General features: G+C 43.4%; 1 protein-coding gene and 1 pseudogene across 1 annotated transcript; one reads left to right on the forward strand and one right to left on the reverse strand.

Annotated features, from left to right (window-relative positions):
* Positions 1–144: 144 nt before the first annotated feature.
* LOC106583333 (uncharacterized) lies at positions 145–8,218 on the forward strand. Its single transcript, XM_014167410.3, has 6 exons — positions 145–417; positions 1,036–1,152; positions 1,232–1,268; positions 6,553–6,620; positions 6,972–7,033; positions 7,682–8,218. The coding sequence occupies exons 1-6, from the start codon at positions 381–383 to the stop codon at positions 7,946–7,948; spliced, it is 588 nt and encodes a 195-aa protein (XP_014022885.1). The 5' UTR covers positions 145–380; the 3' UTR covers positions 7,949–8,218.
* Positions 8,219–18,872: 10,654 nt separating this feature from the next.
* On the reverse strand, positions 18,873–20,509 carry LOC106583310 (ammonium transporter Rh type B-like; annotated as a pseudogene).
* Positions 20,510–23,916: the final 3,407 nt, after the last annotated feature.

A 23,916-nucleotide genomic window follows, 5' to 3' on the forward strand; every position in this document is an offset into this window, starting at 1 on the left:
GACAAAAATAAAGCGGTGATGCATCCCTTGGTATAAAACACACACAAAATATTCTCTCTCTTTTGCGCATTACCAAAATGTGTCTCAGCATGAGTTGTTTTCATAGGAAGGATTGTGGTTTTCTGCAGATTGCCCTGCTGATGCACAAAAGAAATGACAAACTAACATCCTGCAGCAAACTCCCAGAAAGAACCCTAGATTAACCTGCATCACTAAAACCAACACCTTCAAATACAAATATAATAGTTTAGTACAGAATTACGCTCCAATATAATTACATTTTGGATCAATCATTTAGAGAGTCACAGGGAGAGATTAAATTATTTATTTACATTTTTCTCAAGCGAGTCTGAATTTATCAGGTTTATAAACTCGCAATCATGGCAGATAGCTGTAACAGCAGCACTCAAACAACAGGTAAGTCTGATCTATTTTAACTCAATATTTAAAAAAAAATGTTGTACCTTTTATTTAACTAGGCAAGACAGTTAAGAACAAATTCTTATTTTCAATGACGGCCTAGGAACAGTGGATATTGTGGTGTCCTTTTTAAAAGCTTGTTTGAAGTTAGACAATATTTTATTCTCATCAAGAGGTCAAAAAGGTCAAATTTACATGCTATAACAAAAAAAAAATGAAACTCAAAACTCTTCAGGCTCAAAGATTGGTGTCAGCGTTACATTTTTTCAAATGTATTACACAGTGTAAATCAAATGAACCCACACACTGTTGTAGGCTCCCAAAAGACATGTGGGAGGATATACAACAGTGTGTTGCTTCATTTAGTTTGAACTATTTATTCAATTCAGTGTTTTCTGGACCTATAGACATATTACACATGACAAGCCATCAAATATTGAAAGAAACATGAATACCCACACACTATTCCATGCATCTGCCGTTTTATTGTGCAAAATTTAGACCCGAAAGTCTTTGTCAGACTTGCCATAAAGTCTTGTCAGCCCAGTGCAAAGAAAACAACGTATACTAACGGTTATACACCTGTTCTCTTTCTTGTTGTTGTTCTCCCCAAAGTTTTTGGTATTTTCTGCGGGTCTTTTGAGCTGTGGATCCTACTGTCAGTTGTCAGCACAATGTTGGTCTTTTCAGTGTGCTGGAATATTCTTTGCTGTATCGCAACACATTGTACAGGTAAGACTGAAGTCAAGAGTTAACACAACCTCTGATTTAAAAGAAAATACTGACAGAGAACACTCTTTTGTTGTTACAGATAAAGGAAATACATTTCTGCCCCGCTTCAGAAGGAGGTGTGTATCTAATTGCAGTTTTTCTCAATCGCCTACAAGCAATTTTTTGATCTGTGCTCAAATCCATTTACAGATCTTCTGATCATATTCTTGGTTTTGTACCTGACTTGCAGATCTTTGACCACCTTTTGCAAAACTTGAAATACATATGTCGTCAGTGAATACGAAATTCACTGTTATGTGCTTTGTTCACAGAATATTAACACAATGTTTTTGTCAGAAGAGAAATGTGTGTTATGTTTCCGGCAATCAGTAAATTCTTAATCAGCCCATCAGTGTCATACCATGTACAATAAAGGGAAAGATCTAGGCAATAGGGACGATATCATTTTTATACTTTTTACAATATTGCGGGCATGCAGAGATGTAGAGGGTTACTTTCAGTAACTTTTGGTTAATCTTAAATCATAATCTCCAACAATTTTACATTCCATTATAGAGAACTACTTTGGTATAGATTGAGGGCTATACATTCATATCAATTGTGTTCCTCCATTGTATTCACCTTTCCTTATTTCTACTGTGGATTTTGTTTCTGTGCGCCAAGGGAAAGTCTCCAAAACTATGAACAAATCAGCCTATGTATTGACTACATGGAATTAGATTTTGATGATACCGATGAATGAATCTGGCTAAAGTGTTGGCTGGCTGGCTGGCTGGCTGGCTGGCTGGCTGGCTCACTTATTTACTCACTCACTAGTTCACTCTCATAGCAGGCAGGGGCAGAACATCCAGCCTTTCTGGGTGGTATAAATCTGGTCTGGAAAGATGGGGAGGCCAAATAGTCCACGTGTGGGCGCTTGTTCTCCAGTACAATGGTGGCTAGCAGCATGCCTCTTTCCACTGTTTTATGCATCACTACAGCTGATGTGCATCTAACAGTCGAAACTCTGCTACAAAAAAAGAAAAGAAAGGGAAAGTAACTGAACGACTACCAACCAGGAGCACTCACCTCCTCCCTCCCCAACACACTCAACCCTCTCCAATTCACCTACCTCCCTGACAGCTCCACGGACAATGCAATCGCCATTGCACTGCACACTGCCCTCACCTACCTGGACAAAATAAATGCATAAGATGCTGTTCATCGACTACATCTCGGCCTTCAATACCATAGTGCCCTATAAGCTCATTAGAAAGCTCACAGCGATCGGTCTGAACTGCTCCCTATGCAACTGGTCCTTGACTTCCTGACAGGGCACCCCCAGGTGGTGAAGGTAAGCAACATTACCTCAACACGGGTGCCCCACAAGGGTGCGTTCTCAGTTCCCTCCTGTATTCCCCTGTATACCCACGAGTGTGTGGCATCACACAGTTCCAACTCCATCAAGTTCCATGACGACAACAGTAGTAGGCCTGATTACCAACAACAACGAGACAGCCTACAGGGAGGAGGTAGGCACTCTGACGGTGTGGTGCCAGGTAAGCAACCTCTCCCTCAGCGTTAGCTAAACAAAGGAGCTGATTGTGGTCTTCAGGAGGAACCAGGCTGGGGCACGCCCCCATCCTCATCAACAGGGCCGCCATGGAGACGATCAATAACTTCTATTTCCTCGGCGTACACATCTCAGAGAAGCTGAAATGGTCGAACCACATGGACACATGGTGAAGAAGGCACGACAGCGACTCTTCATCCTCAGGATGCTGAAGAAATTCGGCCTGTCCCCGAGAACCCTCAGAGTTCTACAGGAGAACCATTGAAAGCATAATGTCGGGCTGCATCATAGCCTCTGGTACGGTAACTCCACCACTGCGGACCGCACGACTCTGAGGGTGATACGTGCAGCCAAACACACCATTGGGTACACACTGCCTGCCCTACAGGACACCTACAACACCAGGTGTTGCAGGATGGCCGATTCTCAGGGACCCCAGCCACCGAAGCCACGGCCTGTTCTCCCCGCTTCAGTTACTCAGACGTGGAGAGTATAATGGTAAAAACTGGAAGACTGGCCAATAGTTTCTATCCTCAGACCATCAAGCTGCTGAATAGCCACCACTAGTCAGCTACCTGCTCCTCCCTCCCCCCTGCTACTCCCACTATGGACACCCCCCAAGGGACTTACTCTGCCCCCACACCGATGACATTCATCACTTTTGCAGTTATTTATATTATATATCATTTTGATTGTTTTTATTTCACACCCCCTCAATGGTCATGATTCTCACCCTATGGTCATTCCCCCCACACCCCCTAAATATTCTTTACTCTGCCTCCACACCAATGGACATTTATTAATTGCTATTTCTATTACCATTTTCATTATTTTATTTCACTAAGTCCTGCATGCTGGAGCTTGGAGCCTAAGATTTTCCCTGTACCCTGCAATAACACCTGCAACCCTGTACATGTAACTAGTAAACACTGAATCTGAATCTCTGAATCTGAATCCTGCTGTAACGGCTGTCAGAAGTAGTAGACCAAGGTGCAGCGTGGAATTTGTTCATCTTTTATTTTAGATGAAAAAAGGCACTTCAAAGAAAAAACAGACAGGACAGCCAAACAGTCTGTCACACTAAACAGAAAACATCTACCCACAAAACCCAAAGGAAAAACATGCTGCCTAAGTATGACTCCCAATCAGCAACAACGATGTACAGCTGTTCCTGATTGGGAGCCATACCCGGCCAAAACAAAGCAATCCAACATAGAAATACAGACATAGAATGCCCACCCAAATCACACCCTGACCAAACCTAAATAGAGACATAAAAAGGCTCTCCCAGGTCAGGGCGTGACAGTACCCCCCCAAAGGTGCGGACTCCGGACGCAAAACCTGAACCTATAGGGGAGGGTCTGGGTGGGAATTTCTCCGTGGTGGAGGCTCTGGAGCGGGACGCAGACCCCGCTCCACCACTAGCTCACCCCACTTCACTGGAGAGTTCCCGCTGCAGGAGCGTGATCTCCTGCAGCGGGCGACTCTGGCTGCGCCGGAGGACAGGCGGGCGACTCTGGCTGCGCCGGAGGACAGGCGGGGCGACTCTGGCTGCGCCGGAGGACAGGCGGGGCGACTCTGGCTGCGCCGGAGGACAGGCGGGGCGACTCTGGCTGCGCCGGAGGACAGGCGGGGCGACTCTGGCTGCGCCGGAGGACAGGCGGGGCGACTCTGGCTGCGCCGGAGGACAGGCGGGGCGACTCTGGCTGCGCCGGAGGACAGGCGGGGCGACTCTGGCTGCGCCGGAGGACAGGCGGGGCGACTCTGGCTGCGCCGGAGGACAGGCGGGCGACTCTGGCTGCGCCGGAGGACAGGCGGGCGACTCTGGCTGCGCCGGAGGACAGGCGGGCGACTCTGGCTGCGCCGGAGGACAGGCGGGCGACTCTGGCTGCGCCGGAGGACAGGCGGGCGACTCTGGCTGCGCCGGAGGACAGGCGGGCGACTCTGGCTGCGCCGGAGGACAGGCGGGCGACTCTGGCTGCGCCGGATTCCCCAGGCTGGGGAGACCAACTGGAGGCCTGGTCCATGGAGGAGGCACAGGACAGACCAGGCTGGGGAAACATGCAGGAGGCCTGGCTCTGGGCGCAGGCACAGGACTCACCAGGCTGGGGAGACATGCAGGAGGCCTGGCTCTGGGTGCAGGCACAGGACTCACCAGGCTGGGGAGACATGCAGGAGGCCTGGTTCTGGGCGCAGGCACAGGATTCCACCGGCTGGGGAGACATGCAGGAGGCCTGGCTCTGGGCGTAGGCACAGGACTCACCAGGCTGGGGAGACATGCAGGAAGCCTGGCTCTGGGCGCAGGCACAGGATAGACCGGGTCCTGAAGACGCACTGGAGGTCTAGAGCACACGGCCTGCACAACCGTCCTGGCTCAATGCCCACTATAGCATGGCACTTGCGGGGGGCTGGGATGTAGCTCACCGGGCTATGAGCGCGCACTGGAGACACTGTGCACTCTACCGCATAACACAGTGCCTGACCAGTACCACGCCGCTTCCGGTAAGCACGGGGAGTTGGCTCAGGTCTAATGCCTGACTCCGCCAATCTCCCCGTGTGCCCCCCCCCCCCCAAAGAATTTTTGGGGCTGCCTCTTCACCTCCACCTGCTTCCCGGCAGGTTGTTGCAATGGTCAAATAGCTGTTCCCAAGTCCAGTCTATTCTTCCCTCCAGCGAGCAGGATGCCATCACCTCCCGAGCACTCTGCTTCCTCCACTCCTGGTGCTGCTCCCCTCCACACTGCTTGGTCCGTTTTTGGTGGGTAGATCTGTAACGATCATCTGAAAGAGGGGACCAAGGTGCAGCGTGGAATTTGTTAATCTTTTATTTTAGATGAAAAAAAGGCACTTCACAAAGAAAAAACAGACGACAGCCAAACAGTCCTGTCAGGTATCCTAACACACTAAACAGAAAACATCTACCCACAAAACCCAAAGGAAAAACATGCTGCCTAAGTATGACTCCCAATCAGCAACAACGATGTACAGCTGTTCCTGATTGGGAGCCATACCCAGCCCGAAACAAAGCAATCCCCAACATAGAAATACAGACATAGAATGCCCACCCAAATCACACCCTGACCAAACCTAAATAGAGACATAAAAAGGCTCTCTCAGGTCAGGGCGTGACACCTGCAAACAATGTATTTTTTTATTATGTTTATTTGAATAATTTGATGTGTATGAAATTGTGTATGAAATTGTTTGCTGAAATATGCAAAAACAGAGAGTAATTGCCCATAATTCTGCACCTTTGGATAGTTGCTCTTCCAAATTTGATCTTCATGATTTAGTGACTGCAAAAACAATGTATTTATCTACTGGGATATTTAAAAGACAGACTAACTTTGTTTTGTCTGCTTGGACTCAAGGTAAATATGGTTGTGTTATTCTTTTTGCAGGCATTCGTGTTCTTTTGATTCATGAATTTGCAATTTTGACGGTATAATATAGTTTTGATTAATGTATTTATGTTTTGAGAAGGCAACTACATCTGGAAAATGTATTTACTGTTTTGTTCCAAAAAAAGCTTGTAGGCAATTGAGAAAAACTGTAATGATTAGACAGAGGGACAAATGAGGGACAAAGGGACAAAAAGGTTTAATGACAGATTAATTGTCTGTCTGATTGGGCTGCAATGAATGATGCAGAGCCATATATACAGTATATAGACAGATATAGGTACAGTATCTACATGGCTCTGGATCACAGATTTTTGTCTTTATTCATCTTTAGATTTGTTTATCTGGTTTGATCATGATGGTTTTGGACTATTATTACATGCTAATATCTGTTTAGCTAATGACCTCACTGTTTCCTCTCTCCTCATCCTCGATGGGAATCAACCAGTCTTAGTCTGAGACTGAGGGACATGGAGGACAACCCTATCTATGGGAACATCAGCTACACCCAGACAAGTGAGAAGAAGATACTTGCTTGCAGAATTTCAGTTGAATTGAGTTGACAAGTGAGAAGAAGATACTTGCTTGCAGAATTTCAGTTGAATTTCATTTTGAATGTCAATGTTTCACTGTTGTCAGAGTATATCGTAAGCACCCGAAAGCAAAGCATTGTGAATCATAATGTAATGAAACAGGTAATTTAGTTTTTCAAATTTGTTTTGTAGTATAGTTACTATGTAGTTACATGTAATAACACCAAGAAAATACAATTGCATCTTACTGCATGGAATATGTGCACTGCGATGTGATGAGTGACCCAGGGTTGAATTATCCTCTTTTTCACAACTGGTTTCTCTTTGTTGACAGGAGTAGAACTTCCACTCAGTTCCTCATCCGTCAGAGATCGTCCGATCAAAAGTGGTTCCCAGGTGCTACTTTTCTACACCTTCTCCTTGTGAAGCACAGATGTCTCCTGTTATTGTTCATTATTTGTGTTACCTGTCTTTTTGTGTCATGTATAGGCCCATACCAAAAGGTCCTACAGTATATTAAACCTAACCTTGTCCCCTAGCTCAATTGCTAGAGAGTGCTGGCTGGTCGACAAGATTATATTTAAAAGGTCCAGTGCAGTCAAAAATGTGATTTCCCTTTGTGGTTGGAATTATACTGCGAAATTATGATAATACCCTTTTTCTGTAAGAACTGTTTGAAAAGACTACCTGAAATTTCAGCCTCTATTTGTAGGATGAAGTTTTGGTTTGCCTGGTGAAATCACCAAGTGGTAAATTAGTTAGCAGACCAATAGGAAAAAGAGTTCCAAACCTCTCTGCCAATAACAGCTAATTTTCAGTTTTCTCCTCCTCACTCAGACCACTCCCAGACAGTCCTAGCTAAATTCTTTCTTGAGAAATTGCTCTTAGCTAAGAAGCTATTTTTGTTTCTTTTTAACTTTTTTAATTAAAATAATCACAGTAAGGTAAGTAGCTGTTACTCAGAAATGATTTGATATTCAGATAAAAAGGGCTGCATTGGACCTTTATTAAACATACATTTAGCATGTTTCTTCTTTCTGTCAGGTGCCCTCTAAAAGGCAGGACTGTTATGCCAACCTGACTCTGAAGGCCCCAAAGATGGTGTCTGGCCGCAGCTCCCCACAGCCCCAGATTGAGTACTCTGACGTGGTGACACTACAGGGCCCACAGGAAGTGGAGAAGGTGACTGTGGCCAACAACAACGCTGACACGGTCTCTGTGCTTTCTGACCTCTATGCCTCAGTGCAAACGGACCGCACCAAAACTCTGGACACAGAGGCTGGCAATGACGGCTATGCCAACCATGTCTAAGAGACAAAACGTTGGTGATACGCTTTCCAATCTGTTATTGAATTTGTGTTTTTATTTGGCAAGATTTGGAGGCAATGATGTTGGTTGTCTAGCCGCAGTTTCACTTCATAACCACTGAGTGTCGCAATTTGTTAGTTTTTGAAAAATATATCCCCTTGCTCTTCTTAATATTTTAATCTGCAGAGGGTGTGTGTGACAACTGTGTGGTTTAACTTCAGTAATCAATACATGCAGCCAGACCTTATTACAACTTGTTGAGGCCCATATTTACTTATCTAATTCCCCTGACACTTTGTCTGTATTTGTGGCTCAACGAAGAAGCCAGTAGGAGGTAAGAGGCTACATGCAAAGCACAGGAGGATGGTGGCACCTTAATTGGAGAAACCGGGCTCGTGGGAATGACTGGAACGGTATTTGTGGAATGGTATCAAACACATAGTTTCCAGGTGTTTGATGCCATTCCATTTGTTCCATTCCGGACATTTTTATGAGCCGTCCTCCCCTCAGCAGCCTTGTGATGCAAAATATTTGGGGGTGGATTATTTCCTCAATTTCTTTCAATTACACATTTTCAGATGCCTCATAGGGTAGAGTGTCTACCTTCCGGGGAATGTTATTTACCGTTTTATAATCTCCAGATCCTGCCTAACAGTAAGGTTGAACTGAACATGAAATGTATGAAGATAAAATTGTGAAAAGGAATCCATTTCTATATTGTTGAGATATTCATCCATATTGTTTGTCTAAATTGCTAATACCTCCTTTCGTAATAAACAAAAAACTGATCATTTATTTAAGCTCTGTGCATATTTATTTTGTCAGTTCATTTGACAGTCAGATTCTACTGTAAGTGTAATTGTCACGTCCTGACCAGCAGAGGGAGTAGTTGTTCTTGGGTTTTGGGTGTATGTTCTAGGTTAGTATGTTTTAGGTTCTATTTCTGCATTCTGTCTAGTTTAGGTTTTCTATGTTTAGGTTTGGGTGCTGGACTCTCAATTGGAGGCAGGTGTTTCTCGTTGCCTCTGATTGAGAGTCCTATATATGGGTAATTGTTTGGTGTAGTGTTGTGGGAGATTGTTCTTGTTGGCGCTCCTCTGTGGCGCTCCTCTGTGGCGCTCCTCTGTGGCGCTCCTCTGTGGCGCTCCTCTGTGGCGCTCCTCTGTGGCGCTCCTCTGTGGCGCTCCTCTCGCTCTCTCTCTGAGTCTCTCTCTCTGAGTCTCTCTCTCTGAGTCTCTCTCTCTGAGTCTCTGTCTCTGAGTCTCTGTCTCTGTCTCTGTCTCTCTCTCTCTGTCTCTCTGTGTGTGTGTGTGTGTGTGTGTGACAAACAAGACTGTTTGTTCGTTTTTGTTATTTTGGTGTTCACTTTGAATTAAAATAAATACAAGATGAGCATCCATATTCCTGCTGTGTTTTGGTCCTCCATTCCCGACGACAACCGTTACAGAATCTCCCACCACAAATGGACCAAGCAGCGGAGTAAGGAGCAAGGGGAATTCCATATGGACTGGCAGGAGAAATGGACGTGGGAGCAGATTCCGGCTGGAGAGGGCCCATGGAGGAAGTCTGGTGAGGACCGGGAACACTACCGGGGTACACGACTGGTGAGAACTGGAGAGGCAGCCCCAATAATTTTTTGGGGGGGGGCACACGGACAGATCGGCGGAGCTGAGGATGCAACCAGAGCTAGTCGGGGTAAAATTGGAGGTGAGAGAAACAGACTATAAAGGAGTTGATGGGAAAATTGGAGGAGAAAAGGATGAGAGAGCTACTGTGTTGGTGTATTAGGCATGACATTCGCCCTACAGAGCGTGTCCTAATGATATCACCTGAGTTAGTGTTTTATACTAGTCCTGAGGTGCGTGCTAGCTGTCTGGTGAAGATAGTACCTGCACCAGGTCTCCAGTTTGTCAGCCCAGTCCAACTCGTCCTGTTCCCGCTCCCCGCACTAGCCCTGAAGTGCGAACCCCTAGCCTGGCATGTCCAGTACCAGCACCACGCACCTGGCTTACAGCGCGTCAGCCCAGTCCGGTATGTCCTGCTTCCCGCACTAGCCCTGAGGTGCGTGTTCCCAGGCTGATACCTCCAGTACCAGCATCAGGCTTCCAGTGCGTCAACCCAGTCCGACTCGGCCTGTTCCCGCTCCCCGCACTAGCCCTGAGGTGCGTGTCCCCAGACTGGCACATCCAGTACCACGCATCAGGCTTCCAGTGCGTCAGAGTTTGGCAACAGTGTGCAGTCCAGAGTATCCGGCGACAGTGTGCAGTCCAGAGTATCCGGCGACAGGGTGCAGTCCAGAGTATCCGGCGACAGGGTGCAGTCCAGAGTATCCGGCGACAGTGTGCAGTCCAGAGTATCCGGCGACAGTGTGCAGTCCAGAGTATCCCGCGACAGTGTGCAGTCCAGAGTATCCGGCGACAGTGTGCAGTCCAGAGTATCCGGCGACAGGGTGCAGTCCAGAGTATCCGGCGACAGGGTGCAGTCCAGAGTATCCGGCGACAGGGTGCAGTCCAGAGTATCCGGCGACAGGGTGCAGTCCAGAGTATCCGGCGACAGGGTGCAGTCCAGAGTATCCGGCGACAGGGTGCAGTCCAGAGTATCCGGCGACAGGGTGCAGTCCAGAGTATCCGGCTACAGGGTGCAGTCCAGAGTATCCGGCGACAGGGTGCAGTCCAGAGTATCCGGCGACAGGGTGCAGTCCGGAACCGAGGGAGACTGCCTGCGACCCGGGACTGAGGGAATCTACCTGCGACCCAGAACCGGGTGAGTCTGCCTATGACCCAGAACCATGGGAGTCTATCAGCAACCCGGAACTGAGTAAGTCTATTGACGATCCAGAACTAAATATGAGTAACTGTTTCAAATGAGTCTGCCTACAATGTGGAACGGAAGAGGTCTGCCTACGATCGGAACGAGGGGAGTCTGCCTACGGCCCGAAACTGAGCAAGTCTGTCTGCATTCTGGAGGAAAGTAGGCCGGAGCCAGAACCATCTCCTGTATAGGTGGGTTGGGGAGGGGGGGGGGGTGTAGCACAAGTGCCGTCGGTGAGGGCAGCCACCCTCCCTTTAGTTTAGCGGGATTTTTTTTGTTGTTTTTGTTTTATTTACGAGGTGCATCCGAGGTCTGCACCTTTAGGGGGGGGGGGATACTGTCACGTCCTGACCAGCAGAGGGAGTAGTTGTTTAGTATTTTGGTCAGGACGTGGCTGAGGGATGTTTGTTTTGTATGGTGGGGGTTTTGTGTGTGTGTGTTAGAGAGGGGTGTTTGATTTATGTGTTCCTGAGTTTTGGGTGTATGTTCTAGGTTAGTTGTTCTAGGTTGTATTTCTGCGTTCTGTCTAGTTTAGGTTTTCTATGTTTAGGTTTGGGTGCTGGACTCTCAATTGGAGGCAGGTGTTTCTTGTTGCCTCTGATTGAGAGTCCTATATATGGGTTATTGTTTGGTGTAGTGTTGTGGGAGATTGTTTCTTGTTTTGCGTGTGTGAGCCTTACAAGACTGTTTGTTGTTCTTCTTCGTTTTTGTTATTTTGGTGTTCACTTTGATTTAAAATAAATACAAGATGAGCATCCACATTCCTGCTGCGTTTTGGTCCTCCATTCCCGACGACAACCGTTACAGTAATAACGCATCAAAGACCTTTTGATATGTTAATGTTTAAACCCATATAATGCTCCATTAGTGATTTAGCGTGACTAGGCCTTTTAACACTTAATTTTACCTTTTATTAACTAGGCAAGTCAGTTAAGAACAAATTCTTATTTTTAACCCACTAGTCCTAGGCTGTCATTAACTGCCTTGTTCAGGGGCATAACGACAGATTTTTACCTTGTCAGGTTGAGGATTTTATCTTGCAACCTTTCGGTTACTAGTCCAACACTCTAACCACTCGGCTACCTGCCGCCTTGAGATACAGGCATGAGGCTTTGCAAGTTGTAATCACTATATTAAAACTTGATCAGTTTGTCTGAAATTCATTTGAAATCTAGCATTCATTACTATACTACATATACCACTCTCAAGCTTTTAATTTCTTTGCCTTAAAGGTGAGATCCTTGTTTAAGTGTGTGTGCAATAGTTCAATTTGCCGTTGAGTTCCTTCTAAACAACACAATTTTTTAAAACTTTGGCAAAGGGTAAAGTCTGCAAAACGTAGTCCACTCTGTTCGTAATAGATTCTAGTTTTGGGGACAGAACTGTATTGAGATCAAATGTTTCATCGATAAGAAAATTTGCAGAATGTTGGCCAAAATCCATCTCGTTCATCTTCTCCCACTGCCGGCCACTGTGCTTCCTCCCACTACCATATCTGGTAGTGAGTAGAAACACAAGCCGATGCTTCACAACTATACATCAGGTGAAATATCTGACTAATTGTTCTCTGCGTTATGTGGATTATGGACATTTTTGTAGGGGTTGATACATTTTTCGTAAGTGAATATCAAGTCTGAAATTTAAAAGTGGAAATTACAAACTTCAAAAGCCTGTTTACACCTCAAATACAGTACAAGTTTTACATTTATCCTGTAACAGGGTGATCAAATTAAGATCCTACATCTGTATTGTTGACCGGCTCAAGGTGTTGTATTGGAAAAGGCAACAAGTACCATGAAACCATGTGTTTGATACAGTTCCATTACAATAAGTCCATCCTTCGATTTAAAGTGGCACCAGCCACCACTGATACTCATTATTGTTGCTGAGTGGTGGGAGCACGTGTACTTAATATCTTTGTTGGATCTTTTAATTGCCATTGCAAGGTCAAGGCCCAGAGTTGTTCCTGGTCAGATCACATGGTCAGGACAAAACCCTGGCCCCAGACATTAGGAATACAAATATTTTTATTAGCAGGTCAGCAGGTCAGTGTTGCTTTTGCACTTGATAAAGCAGTCTTGTGTGTTATGCCCTTTGCCACTCGGCCCCTCTCACAGAAGCGCTGGGAACAGAGCCATGAAGGATTACTGGGTTTCCGGATACACAGGTTCAAAGTGATCAAAACATTGTATTATGTCCACATTATTGATTTCACCCAGAGTTTAGTAAGGCTTTTAATACAGCACCATCCGCGTTACACATGATCTCTGGTAGAGAGTACAGAGCAGCATCACTTTCTGTCCACTTTAATTTCTGTGGACGGTGCTACAGAATAATCTGCAAAAATAGTCTGCAAAAATTAATTATAACAACATAGGACAAACATTTTATTGCAGACATGTTCTAATGCAGTCCAGATACAGTGTGTGGACGAATCGTGTTAAATTGTATTTTGAGTGGAACACCCCTTTAACAAAGTAGTCGTTCCCTAACGGAAATATGCAAATGCATGCTAGAATGCGCCAATAGGATCTTGTTAGCTCGTGCTTGACTCTGCCCACCTACTTTCTTGTTCTGCCCTCTATGACTAATTTGTTCCCATTTGAAACGACGGGCTGTGGTCTATCTTGGTTATAAAAGTTATACAAATCTTTGATAATAATTCACACTTCCTGTTGCTGCAGGATTATTTTCCTGCTGTAGCAAACTGGCTCAAATTAAGATCCTACATATGTGGGTATCACAATGAAAAGAGACACTGTACCCAAAGAGAGAAATATGTCATTAATAGCTGTTAATCATCAATGTTATTATCAGGGTAGACTTTCCTTGGTCCTTCAACCAATACTCCTGGCACTGTTGCATTTTTAACATTAGCCGCTGGTGCTGATAGAGTGGTACGATTATTGAGGTGCCGATAAGATAGTAAACTATGGATAAAAATTGTAAACCGGAGATTAAGACTGTAAAATAAGTTGAGTATTACAGTAAGGTCTATACTTATTTGGACAGTGACACACTTTGCATCATTTTGGCTCTGTACGCCACCACAATGGATTTGAAATGAAACAATTAAGATGTGCTTTAAGTGTACACTTTCATCTTTAATTTAAGGGTTTTGTCAAAATTATTGTATGAACCGTGTAGGAATTACAACAATTTTTATGCATAGCCCCCCAATTTTAGGGGCTCAAAAGTAATTGGACAAACTAACATAATCATAAATTAAATAGTGAATTTTAATACTTGGTTGCAAATCCTTTGCAGTCAATGACTGCCTGAAGTCTGGAACCCATAGACATCACCAGATGCTGGGTTTCCTCCCTGGTGATGCTCTGCCAGGCCTTTACTGCAGCTGTCTTCAGTTCCTGCTTGTTCTTGGGTTGTTTTGCCTTCAGTTTTGTTTTCAGCAAATGAAATGCATGCTCAATTGGATTCAGGTCAGGTGATTAACTTGGCCATTGCAGAACATTCCACTTCTTTGCCTTAAAAATTATTGGATTGCTTTCGCAGTATGCTTCGGGTCATTGTCCATCTGCACTGTGAAGCACCATCCAATGAGTTTTGAAGCATTTGGCTGAATATGAGCAGATAATATAGCCCTAAACACTTCAGATTTCATCCTGCTGCTTTTCTCAGCAGTCACATCATCAATAATTACAAGGGAGCAAGTTCCATTGGCAGCCATACATGCCCTCGCCATAACACTACCTCCACCATGCTTCACAGATGAGGTGGTATGCTTCAGATCACGAGCAGTTCCTTCCCTTCTCCATACTCTTCTCTTCCTATCATTCTGGTACAAGTTGATCTTTGTCTCATCTGTCCATAGGATGTTGTTCCAAAACTGTACAGGCTTTTTTTATATGTTTTTGAGGCTTACCAATGGTTTACATCTTGTGGTAAACCCTCTGTATTTTCTCTGGTGAAGTCTTCTCTTGATTGTTGACTTTGACACAGATACGCCTACCTCCTGGAGGGTGTTCTTCATCTGGTCAACTGTTGTGAAGGAATCTTTCTTCACCAGGGAAATAAGTCTGTCATCCACCATAGTTGTTTTCCGTGATCTTCCGAGCCTTTTGGTGTTCCTGAGCTCACCAGCGAGTTCGTTCTTTTTAAGAATGTACCAAATAGTTGATTTGGCCACACTTAATGTTTTTGCTATCTCTCTGATGGGTTTGTTTAGATTGTTCAGCTTAACCATGGCTTGCTTCACTGGCAGTGACAGCTCTTTGGATTTCATATTGAGGGTTAACAGCAACAGATTCAAAATGCAAATGCCACACTTGAAATCAACTCTAGACCTTTTATCTCCTGTGATAGAAATGTTATACATGTGCTTTCTTATAACTAATTTCTGTGATCTATTCATATGCTGTTCTATAAACCAATTTTTGTGTTCATGCAAGTGGCTGACTGAACGAATCATCACTATCAGTAGCTGCAATTTGGCAGTACGCCCAGACCTTGTTTTGAGAACGAAAGATATCTCAGTTTCAATGTCTCAGCTTAGAGAGAAGAAGCCTTGTGAGGTATTGGTCTATCACATGTTATGAACCAGTATTGGTCAGCCACATGAATGAAACAAAACTGTAATGATTAATTAATTATGCTAAATCATGCAAATATAACTTGTCTGTGTATAACCATATATAAGACAACTGCTGGGACTGCCCAAGCAGAGCTCCTGATTGACATGTTTATTATGGTGCATTGAGTTGGTTGGAATCTCTTCAGCGCGCTGACAATAAACAATGATTCATATTAAGATTGACTTCGAGTATCCCTGTGTAAGAATTTCCACAACACTGCTTACTTGTAAATGAACTAATGAGGGAATAACACACACCAGGCCATGGAACAGCTGAGCAGCCAATTGTCCAATTACTTTTGGTCCCTTAAAAAGAGGGGGACCACATGTAAAAAGTGCTGTAATTCCTCCACCGTTCACCCGATTTGGATGTAAATACTCTAAAATTAAAGCTGAATGTCTGCACTTTCAGCTCATATTCATTATTGAATTTAAAGTGCAATATGCAAACAGCTAAAATAATAATAACTTGGTCAATGTCCAAATATTTATGGATCTGACCATATGTTTCTTTTGAGCTTCACTTTTAATAATTCAGCATGACCTGAACTTGATAGATAGGTCTTCTGTAACTAAGTGTCACGGTTATCGTCGGTGAAGGAGGACCAAAATGCAGCAGGACTGTGTTTGTTCATTTTGAACATTTATTAAATCAAAATGAACACAAAAACAACAAAACAAACTCAAGATATACCGACAGTCTTCTCAGGCTCATACATGCTAGACAAGAAACAATCTCCCACAACTGACAAACACACCCTAATATATGGGACTCTCAATCAAAGGCAAAAGGGAAAACACCTGTCTTCAATTGAGAATCCCAACCCCAATTAACCAACCATAGAAACACACTTACTAGACTACACATAGAAATACATAAACATAGACCATAAACCAAAAACCCGGAAATACTAAATCAAACACCCTTTTACCAAAACACCACCCCGAACCACATAAAACAAATACCCTCTGCCATGTCCTGACCAAACTACAATAACAATTAACCCTTATACTGGCCAGGACGTGACACTAAGCCACTCAGGAACATTCAATGTCATCTTTGTTAGCAACTCCAGTGAATATTTGGCCTTGTGTTTTAGTTTATTGTTCTGCTGAAAAGTGAATTTGTCTCCCAGTGTCTGTTGGAAAGCAGACTGAACAAGGTTTTCCTCTAGGATTTTGCCTGTGCTTAGCTCTAGTCCATTTATTTTTATCCTAAAAAACTGCCGAGTGGTACTCAGTGATGTGTTGGAATTGCCTTATTAGAAACGGGATGAATATTTTTTATAAGCCTCCTTTTCACTCATTTTAGGTTAGAATTGTGGAGTAACTACAATGTTGTTGATCCATCCTCAGTTTTGTCTTATCACAGCCATTCAACTCTGTAACCAGAGGTGTAAATTAACTAAGTAAAAATACTTCAAAGTACTACTTAAGTCATTTTTGGGGGGTATCTGTTCTTTAATTTGCTATTTATATTTTTGACCACTTATACTTTTAGTCCACTACATTCCTAAATAAAATAATGTATATTTTACTCCATACATTTTCCCTGACACCCAAAAGTACTTGTTACATTTCGAATGCTTAGCAGGACAAGAAAGGGGTCTAATTCACGCACTTATGAAGAAAACATCCCTCATCTACTACCTCTGAACTGGTGGACTCACTAAACACATATTATTAGTTTGTAAATTGTGTCTGAGTGTTGGAGTGTGCCCCTGGTTATCTGTAAATAAATAAAAACAAGAAAATGGTGCAGTCTGGTTTGCTTAATATAAAGAATTTAAAATGATTTATACTTTTACACTTATGTATATTTTACTTATGTGCATTTACTTTTCACACTTAAGGATATGTAAAAACCAAATACTTTCAGACTTAGTAGTATTCTACTGGGTAACTTTCACTTTTACTTGAGTCATTTTCTATTAAGGCATTTTTACTTTTACTCAAGTAGGACAATTGGTTACTTTTTCCACCACTGTCTGTAACTGTTTTAAAGTCACCGTTGGCCTCATAGTGAAATCCCTGAGTGGTTTCCTTCCTCTCCGGCAACTGAGTTAGTAAGGACACCTGTATATTTGAAGTGACTGACTGTATTGATACACCATATAAAGTGTATGTAATAACTTCACCATGCTCAAAGGGTTATTCAATGTCTGCTTTTTTATTTTACCCATCTACAAATAGGCATTGGAAAACCTCCCTGATCTTTGTGGTTGAATCTGCGTTTGAAATTCACTGCTTAACTGAGGGACCTTACAGATAATTGTATGTGTGGGGTACAGAGATGAGGCAGTCATTCAGAAATCATGTTAAACACTATTATTGCACACAGTGTGAGTCCATTCAACTTATGTGACTTGTTAAGTAAGCTTTTACTCCTGAACTTATTTAGGCTTTCCATAACAAAGGGGTTGAAAACTTATTTTCTTAAAACATTTCACCTTTAAACGTTTTATTCATTTGTAAAGATTTTGAAAAATGTAATGCCACTTTGACATTATGGGGTATTGTGTGTAGGCCAATGACAAAAAAATCTGAATTTAATACATTTTAAACGCAGGCTGTGACACAGTTTTTGGGGGAAAAAGTCAAGGGGTGTGATTACTTTCTGAAGGCACTGTATCAATAAATCTTGTGACCTTGTTGATGCCTAATATTGTCACGCCCTGACCTGAGAGAGCCTTTTTTATGTCTCTATTTAGGTTTGGTCAGGGTGTGATTTGGGTGGGCATTCTATGTCCTTTTTTCTATGCTTTGTATTTCTTTGTTTAGGCCTGGTATGGCTCTCAATCAGGGACAGCTGTACATCGTTGTCGCTGATTGAGAGTCATACTTAAGCAGCGTTTTTCCTTTGGGGTTTTGTGGGTAGTTATTTTCTGTTTAGTCATTTGTTACCTGACTGAACTGTTTGGCTTTTGTTTATTTGTAAAGTGTTCTCTTTTTCCATTAAATTACAAAGATGAGCACTAACCACACTGCGCCTTGGTCTACTCTTTCAGACGGCCGTTACAAATATGTACTCCCAATGATACCCCCTCTGTGTTATGTGTGCAATCAATTTGCCATAACAAAGGAGTGAAATATTCACTCAAGCCATTTCAGCTTTCCATTTTTAATCAATTTGTTAATCTCTAAAAACATAATTCCACTTTGACATGGTGGAGTATTGTGTGTAGGCCAATAATGGTCTGGGCTGTTTTTCATGGTTCAGGCCACATAGTTTCAGTGAAGGGAATCTTAACGCGACAGCACACAATGGCATTCTAGACGATTCTGTGTTTTGTGGCAACAGTTTGGGGAAGGCCCTTTCCTGTTTCAGCATGACAATGCCCCAGTTCACAAAACAAGGTCCATACAAAAAAGGTTTGTTGAGATCGGGGGAACCAACTCCATATTAATGCCTGTGATTTAAGGAATGAGATGTTCGATGAGCAGGTGTTCACCCACTTTTGGTCATGTAGTGTAGCTGCCACCTGGTAGAGGGCCTGCCCATTGGCGGTGCGGCCCAGGCCGGACTTAAGCCCTGGGGATCAGCTGCTGCAGCTCCAGCAGCTTTGCGTCTCCTTCCAGGGTGCGCGGTGGGTGAAGATCTGGTATATACTGGGGCCATAGGTTTCTTTGTTGGCCATGAGGATGGCATAAATGCCGGTCATGCAGGATATGAGACCGGTGAGGCCGTGGAGATTATGGATGCCAGACTAGTCTTGGATCCTGAAGCTGTAACGTGTACGCTAAGAATTGGGAAGCAAGTAGAGGGAGTGAGTTCAATAAATAACAGAACATAGAACAAAACAAGAGTAGCGTACAGACATGAAACACAGAAACAGAGTCAATAACGCCTGGGTACAGAACCAAAGGTAGTGACGGATACAGAGGAGGTAATCAAGAAGGAGATGGAGTCCAGGTGAGTCTCATGAGGCGCAGGTGCGCGTAATGATGGTGGCAGGTGTGCGTAATAATGAATAAACTGGTGACGTCGAGCGCCGTAGAGGGGGAGTGGGAGTAGACATGACAGAAGCGGCCGGTCAGGAAAGGGGTGAGGTACCTGTATCCCGTGAAGCAGGGTGTGCAGCCCATGACCCCCAGGGCGTAGGCGGCTGCAGGGGAGATCATCATGTCCACGGAGGCCCCAACAGTCACACCACCCGCCAGAGTCACATTCTGAATGTTGGCCATGGTGATCTAACCTCTCTTTTTGAATAGGGCAGATAAGGCGAAGGCTGTCATTGACAAGGAGCTGAGGCCTATGAAGGTCTGTAGGACAAGCCTGTGCTGGTCAAAGTTGAAAGAGGGCCAGAACACCCAGAGAACCAGGGTGCCCATCACCGACAGGATGTCTGACTGGTAACTAGTAATCTCTTTGACGTGGCCATCGTTCAGGCTCGACTGGTACAGCACAAACGTGACCCCCAACCCAAAGTAACAGACAAACAGATAGATGAGGATGGAGCCACCTGCGTCATTGTTCTTTAGGTATTTCAGCACAGCCCACTCTGTCACGGCAAAGATATGGACCTCTAGCAGGTCCTCTAGCGGGCTGTTCTTTCCCAGCACCGCCCCAAATGAGATAAGCACCACGTTGCATGTAAACTCAGCATTGACCAGGTTGACGACCCCAAGGTGGATATTTCCATCGGAGTATAACTGGAAGTAGCCCTGGACCAAGTAGCCCTGGACCTTCCCACGGGATGGCTGATGGTTGATGGCTGAAGACCATCCCACTAAAGCCGTAAAGCCACATGAAGGCCAGCAGGCAGCCGCAGGAAGGCCAGCAGGCAGCCGCAGGAAGGCCAGCAGGCAGCCGCAGGAAGGCCAGCAGGCAGACAAAGATCATCATCTGCATGTCAGCGAAGAAGGGACAGTCTTGATACAGGGAGTTGTCCATAGGTTTGGTCTCATTGTTCCTGAAACTTGCCATTGGCATTGTCGTCATAGGTGACAAAGCTGGCACAGAGACCAAGGAAAACCACTTCCATCACCAGTTCCAGCACTGGCAAGCGCACCATCAGGCTAGTGAACTTATTCATGGCGCAATGGACAGCTCACAGAGACCAATTACTCTAGCAGCAGCACTCTCTCCTTCCCTTTCTACCTCTCCAGCCAGATAAGTGTCTACCAGCATTGGGCAGAGAGCAGACACATGCACACCACACAGCTACACAAGGACTCCACATCTCTCCCACTCAGGACAGAGTTGTACTTTGGTCCCTCAAATTAACCAGCATGTTCTACAGTTTCACAACACAATGTGTACTGATGGAATTATTATAGATTCAAATAAAATAAATTGGTAGGGTTGTAGCCATGGAGGGTCTATTTTGATTAAGAAAGTAAATGTTTTTTTTTTACTTCCCAACTATTTGTTACTTTAAGCCTCAAATTAGAATTTCTATTGTGAGAGGGATTCATTTTTTTATTTTCAAATTTTTAATTTAACTATTATTTAACTAGGCAAGTCAGTTAAGAACAAATTCTTATTTACAATGACGGCCTACGTCGGTGTCACGTCCTGACCAGTAGAGGGAGTATTTGTATTGTAGTTTGGTCAGGACGTGACAGAAGGGTATTTGTTTCATATGGTTCGGGTTGTGTGTGTTATTAAAGGGGTGTTTGGTTTATGTAGTCTGGGGTTTGAGTATATGTTCTAGTGTTGGTTTTCTATGGTTTTCTAGTCTGTCTATTTCTGTGTGGTTTGTGTGGCTCCCGATCAGGAACAGCTGTACGTCGTTGTTCCTGATTGGGAGTCATATATTAGATGCTTGTTTTCACCTGGGGATTTTGTGGGTAGTTGTCTTTTACACTGCTAGTGTTCTTAGCCTGTGAAACTGTCGTCTTTTGTTTTGAGGTTCTCTTTATTTAATAAATTATAAAGATGAGCATCCACATTCCCGCTGCATTTTTGTCATCTCTACCCAACGACAGTCGGCCAAACCCGGACGACGCTGGGCCAATTGTGTGCCGTCCTATGGGGCTCCCAATCACGGCTGGTTGTGATACAGTCTTAATACTGTAAAAAGCACTGAGCTAATGCCTTCAAGGTATTACAGTATTCAACACTTTTACTAAACAAAAAATGGCCAAACAATTTACTTGGATTTATTTTTATTCATTGAAATTACTAGTAATTCTACTTCATTAGAATACAGCACAATATATTCCACAACATATTTCTGCAGTCCCACCCACCAACGAATTTTTGACTACACCTCTGCATTGGAGTAAATACCTTTGCTTTAGCCCCTATCAGTGAACTGGTGTTGTACGGTTGGTAAGTGATTTTGTAAACATTGATGCATTGCAGGCAAGCTCTGTTTCAAATTGTGTTTCATTGTGGGAGTATGTTGACATCTAGTGGGAATACATAGACATTACAGGAACTCTCTACAACAGTGGTCCTCCAAAATTCGACCCCACCTGATAATAATTATATTTTGTATTCTCAGAATTTGTAAGCTATGATTTATTTTCAGGGATGACATGCACTATTTTGCCATGCCAATTTCCCGCTCAGTTTAGGAGTAGGCCTAGTCATTCTCATCTATGACATCTCTGAGTGGGGTTTTAGAAAACCCAAAAACTGTTTTCTTCAATTGTGCATGTCATACAATAAGCTTTGTGGATTTGGCATATTTTTGCATATGTAATGTTTTCTATAGGACATTTCAAATGTAGCCTAGGATAACATTATCTAGCGTATCTCAATTTATCACCAACCGCTTTCTAGACTAGCCTACCCTACCCTAGCCTACGTTTTAGTTTCACATATATTAGGCATATAGGTAGCACCCTATAACATAAAACATATTTATCGGCAGGAAACTGCTCTAAGCTCACCAATTGCCGTTCTCCATTGTGTCCCTCACTCCCTCAATCTAGCTATGCTGGCTGGGAGGAGAGGGGGAGAATCACACTGGTAGACTAGACTAGACGTAATATAGTAAATGTAAATCTGTGATACTCAAATTAGTATGATATGTTACGTTTGGAATAGTTACTTAAGACAGATGGTTCCATAAAGCAAAAACAAAATTATGGTGGTTGGTCGGTGTGGATGGGTGGGCGTTCAACATGAACGTCTAGCAGCACAAAGGTTGCGAGTTTGAATCCCATCATGGACAATTTTAGCTAATTATCAACTACTTACTACTTTTTAGCTACTTATCATGTTAGCTAAACCTTACTCTAACCTTAACCTTAACCCTTTTAGCTAACCCTTCCCCTTAACCTAACCCTAACCTTAAGCCTTTAACCTAACTCCTAAACTTAACCTTAACCTTAATCCTAACCCCTAACCCAGTGGTGTAAAGTACCTAAGTAAAAATATTTTTAAGTACAACTTAAGTAGTGTTTTGGGGTATCTGTACTTTACTATTTATATTTTTGACTACTTTTACTTCACTACATTCCTTAAGTAAATATTGTACTTTTTACTCCATACATTTTCCTTGACACCCAAAAGTACTCGTTACATTTTGAACGCTTAGCAGGACAGGAAAATAGTCAAATTCACGCATTTATCAACCGAACATCCCTGATTATGCCTACTGCCTCTGATCTGGCGGACTTACCATACACAAATGCTTTGTTTGTAAATGATGTCTGAGTGTTGGAGTGTGCCCCTGGCATTCCGTAAATGAATGAAACAAGAAAATGGTGCCATCTGGTTTGGTTAAATGTAAGGAATTTGAAATGATTTATACTTTTACTTTTGATACGTAAGTATATTTTAAACCAAGTACTTTTAGACTTTTACTCAAGTAGAACTTTACTGGGTGACTTTAACTTTTACTTGAGTCATTTTCTATTAAGGTATCTTTACTTTTATTGAAGTATGACAGTTGGGTACTTTTTCCACCACTGGGCCCTAACCCCTAGCATAGCTAATGTTAGCCACTTAGCCACCTAGCTAGAATTCGTAAACATTTCATACATTTTTCTAATTCGTAACATATTGTACATTTTTCAAATGCATGACCTATTGTTCGTTTTGCAAATTCGTGACATTTAATACAAATTGTAATTCAGAACATATCATACGAAATGGGTGATGGACATTCACAAATGAATACATACCATACATATCATAGTAAATGATATTTCTCGGATTTACGTACATAATAATACGAACTACTCTGAGACTAGGTTGCAGCGTTGGGTTGGTGTTGGTTAAGTAGACTGGAACTGACCTTTTTTTTCAATGATGAACGGCCTGAGTGAACTATCTTCATTTAGCCACCTTCTTTGACTACGTGGGAGGGGGTGTCATGTCAAAATATCTTGCTTGTCAACTCCAAATGGCTCATATGCCTCATATTTAGTTGTCTAGATTTTTCCACAACTTTTAAATCTTGCATTGAATTGTGGCATCATTCCAATCATTTAAGCAACATAAAAGATAGTATGCACACCCCTGTAGATTATTAGATATGGGTGTTCATCTTCTGGTGATGCAGGCCTATCCCAGTGGGCACAGATGTCAATTCAACGTCTATTCTACATTGGTTCAACGTATTTTCATTGAAATGACGTGGAAACCACGTTGATTCAACCAGTGTGTGCC

This window comes from Salmo salar, chromosome 22 (genome assembly GCF_965601325.2).
Source record: "Salmo salar chromosome 22, fSalSal1, whole genome shotgun sequence".
Classification (NCBI taxonomy): domain Eukaryota; kingdom Metazoa; phylum Chordata; class Actinopteri; order Salmoniformes; family Salmonidae; genus Salmo; species Salmo salar.

Excerpts from the sequence above, each read along its gene's own strand:
- LOC106583333 (XM_014167410.3), top strand. The coding sequence starts at position 381 with ATGGCAGATAGCTGTAACAGCAGCACTCAAACAACAG. Across the intron at positions 418-1,035 it reads CAGCAGCACTCAAACAACAG|TTTTTGGTATTTTCTGCGGG; the intron begins GTAAGTCTGATC and ends TTCTCCCCAAAG. Across the intron at positions 6,621-6,971 it reads CATCAGCTACACCCAGACAA|GAGTAGAACTTCCACTCAGT; the intron begins GTGAGAAGAAGA and ends CTTTGTTGACAG.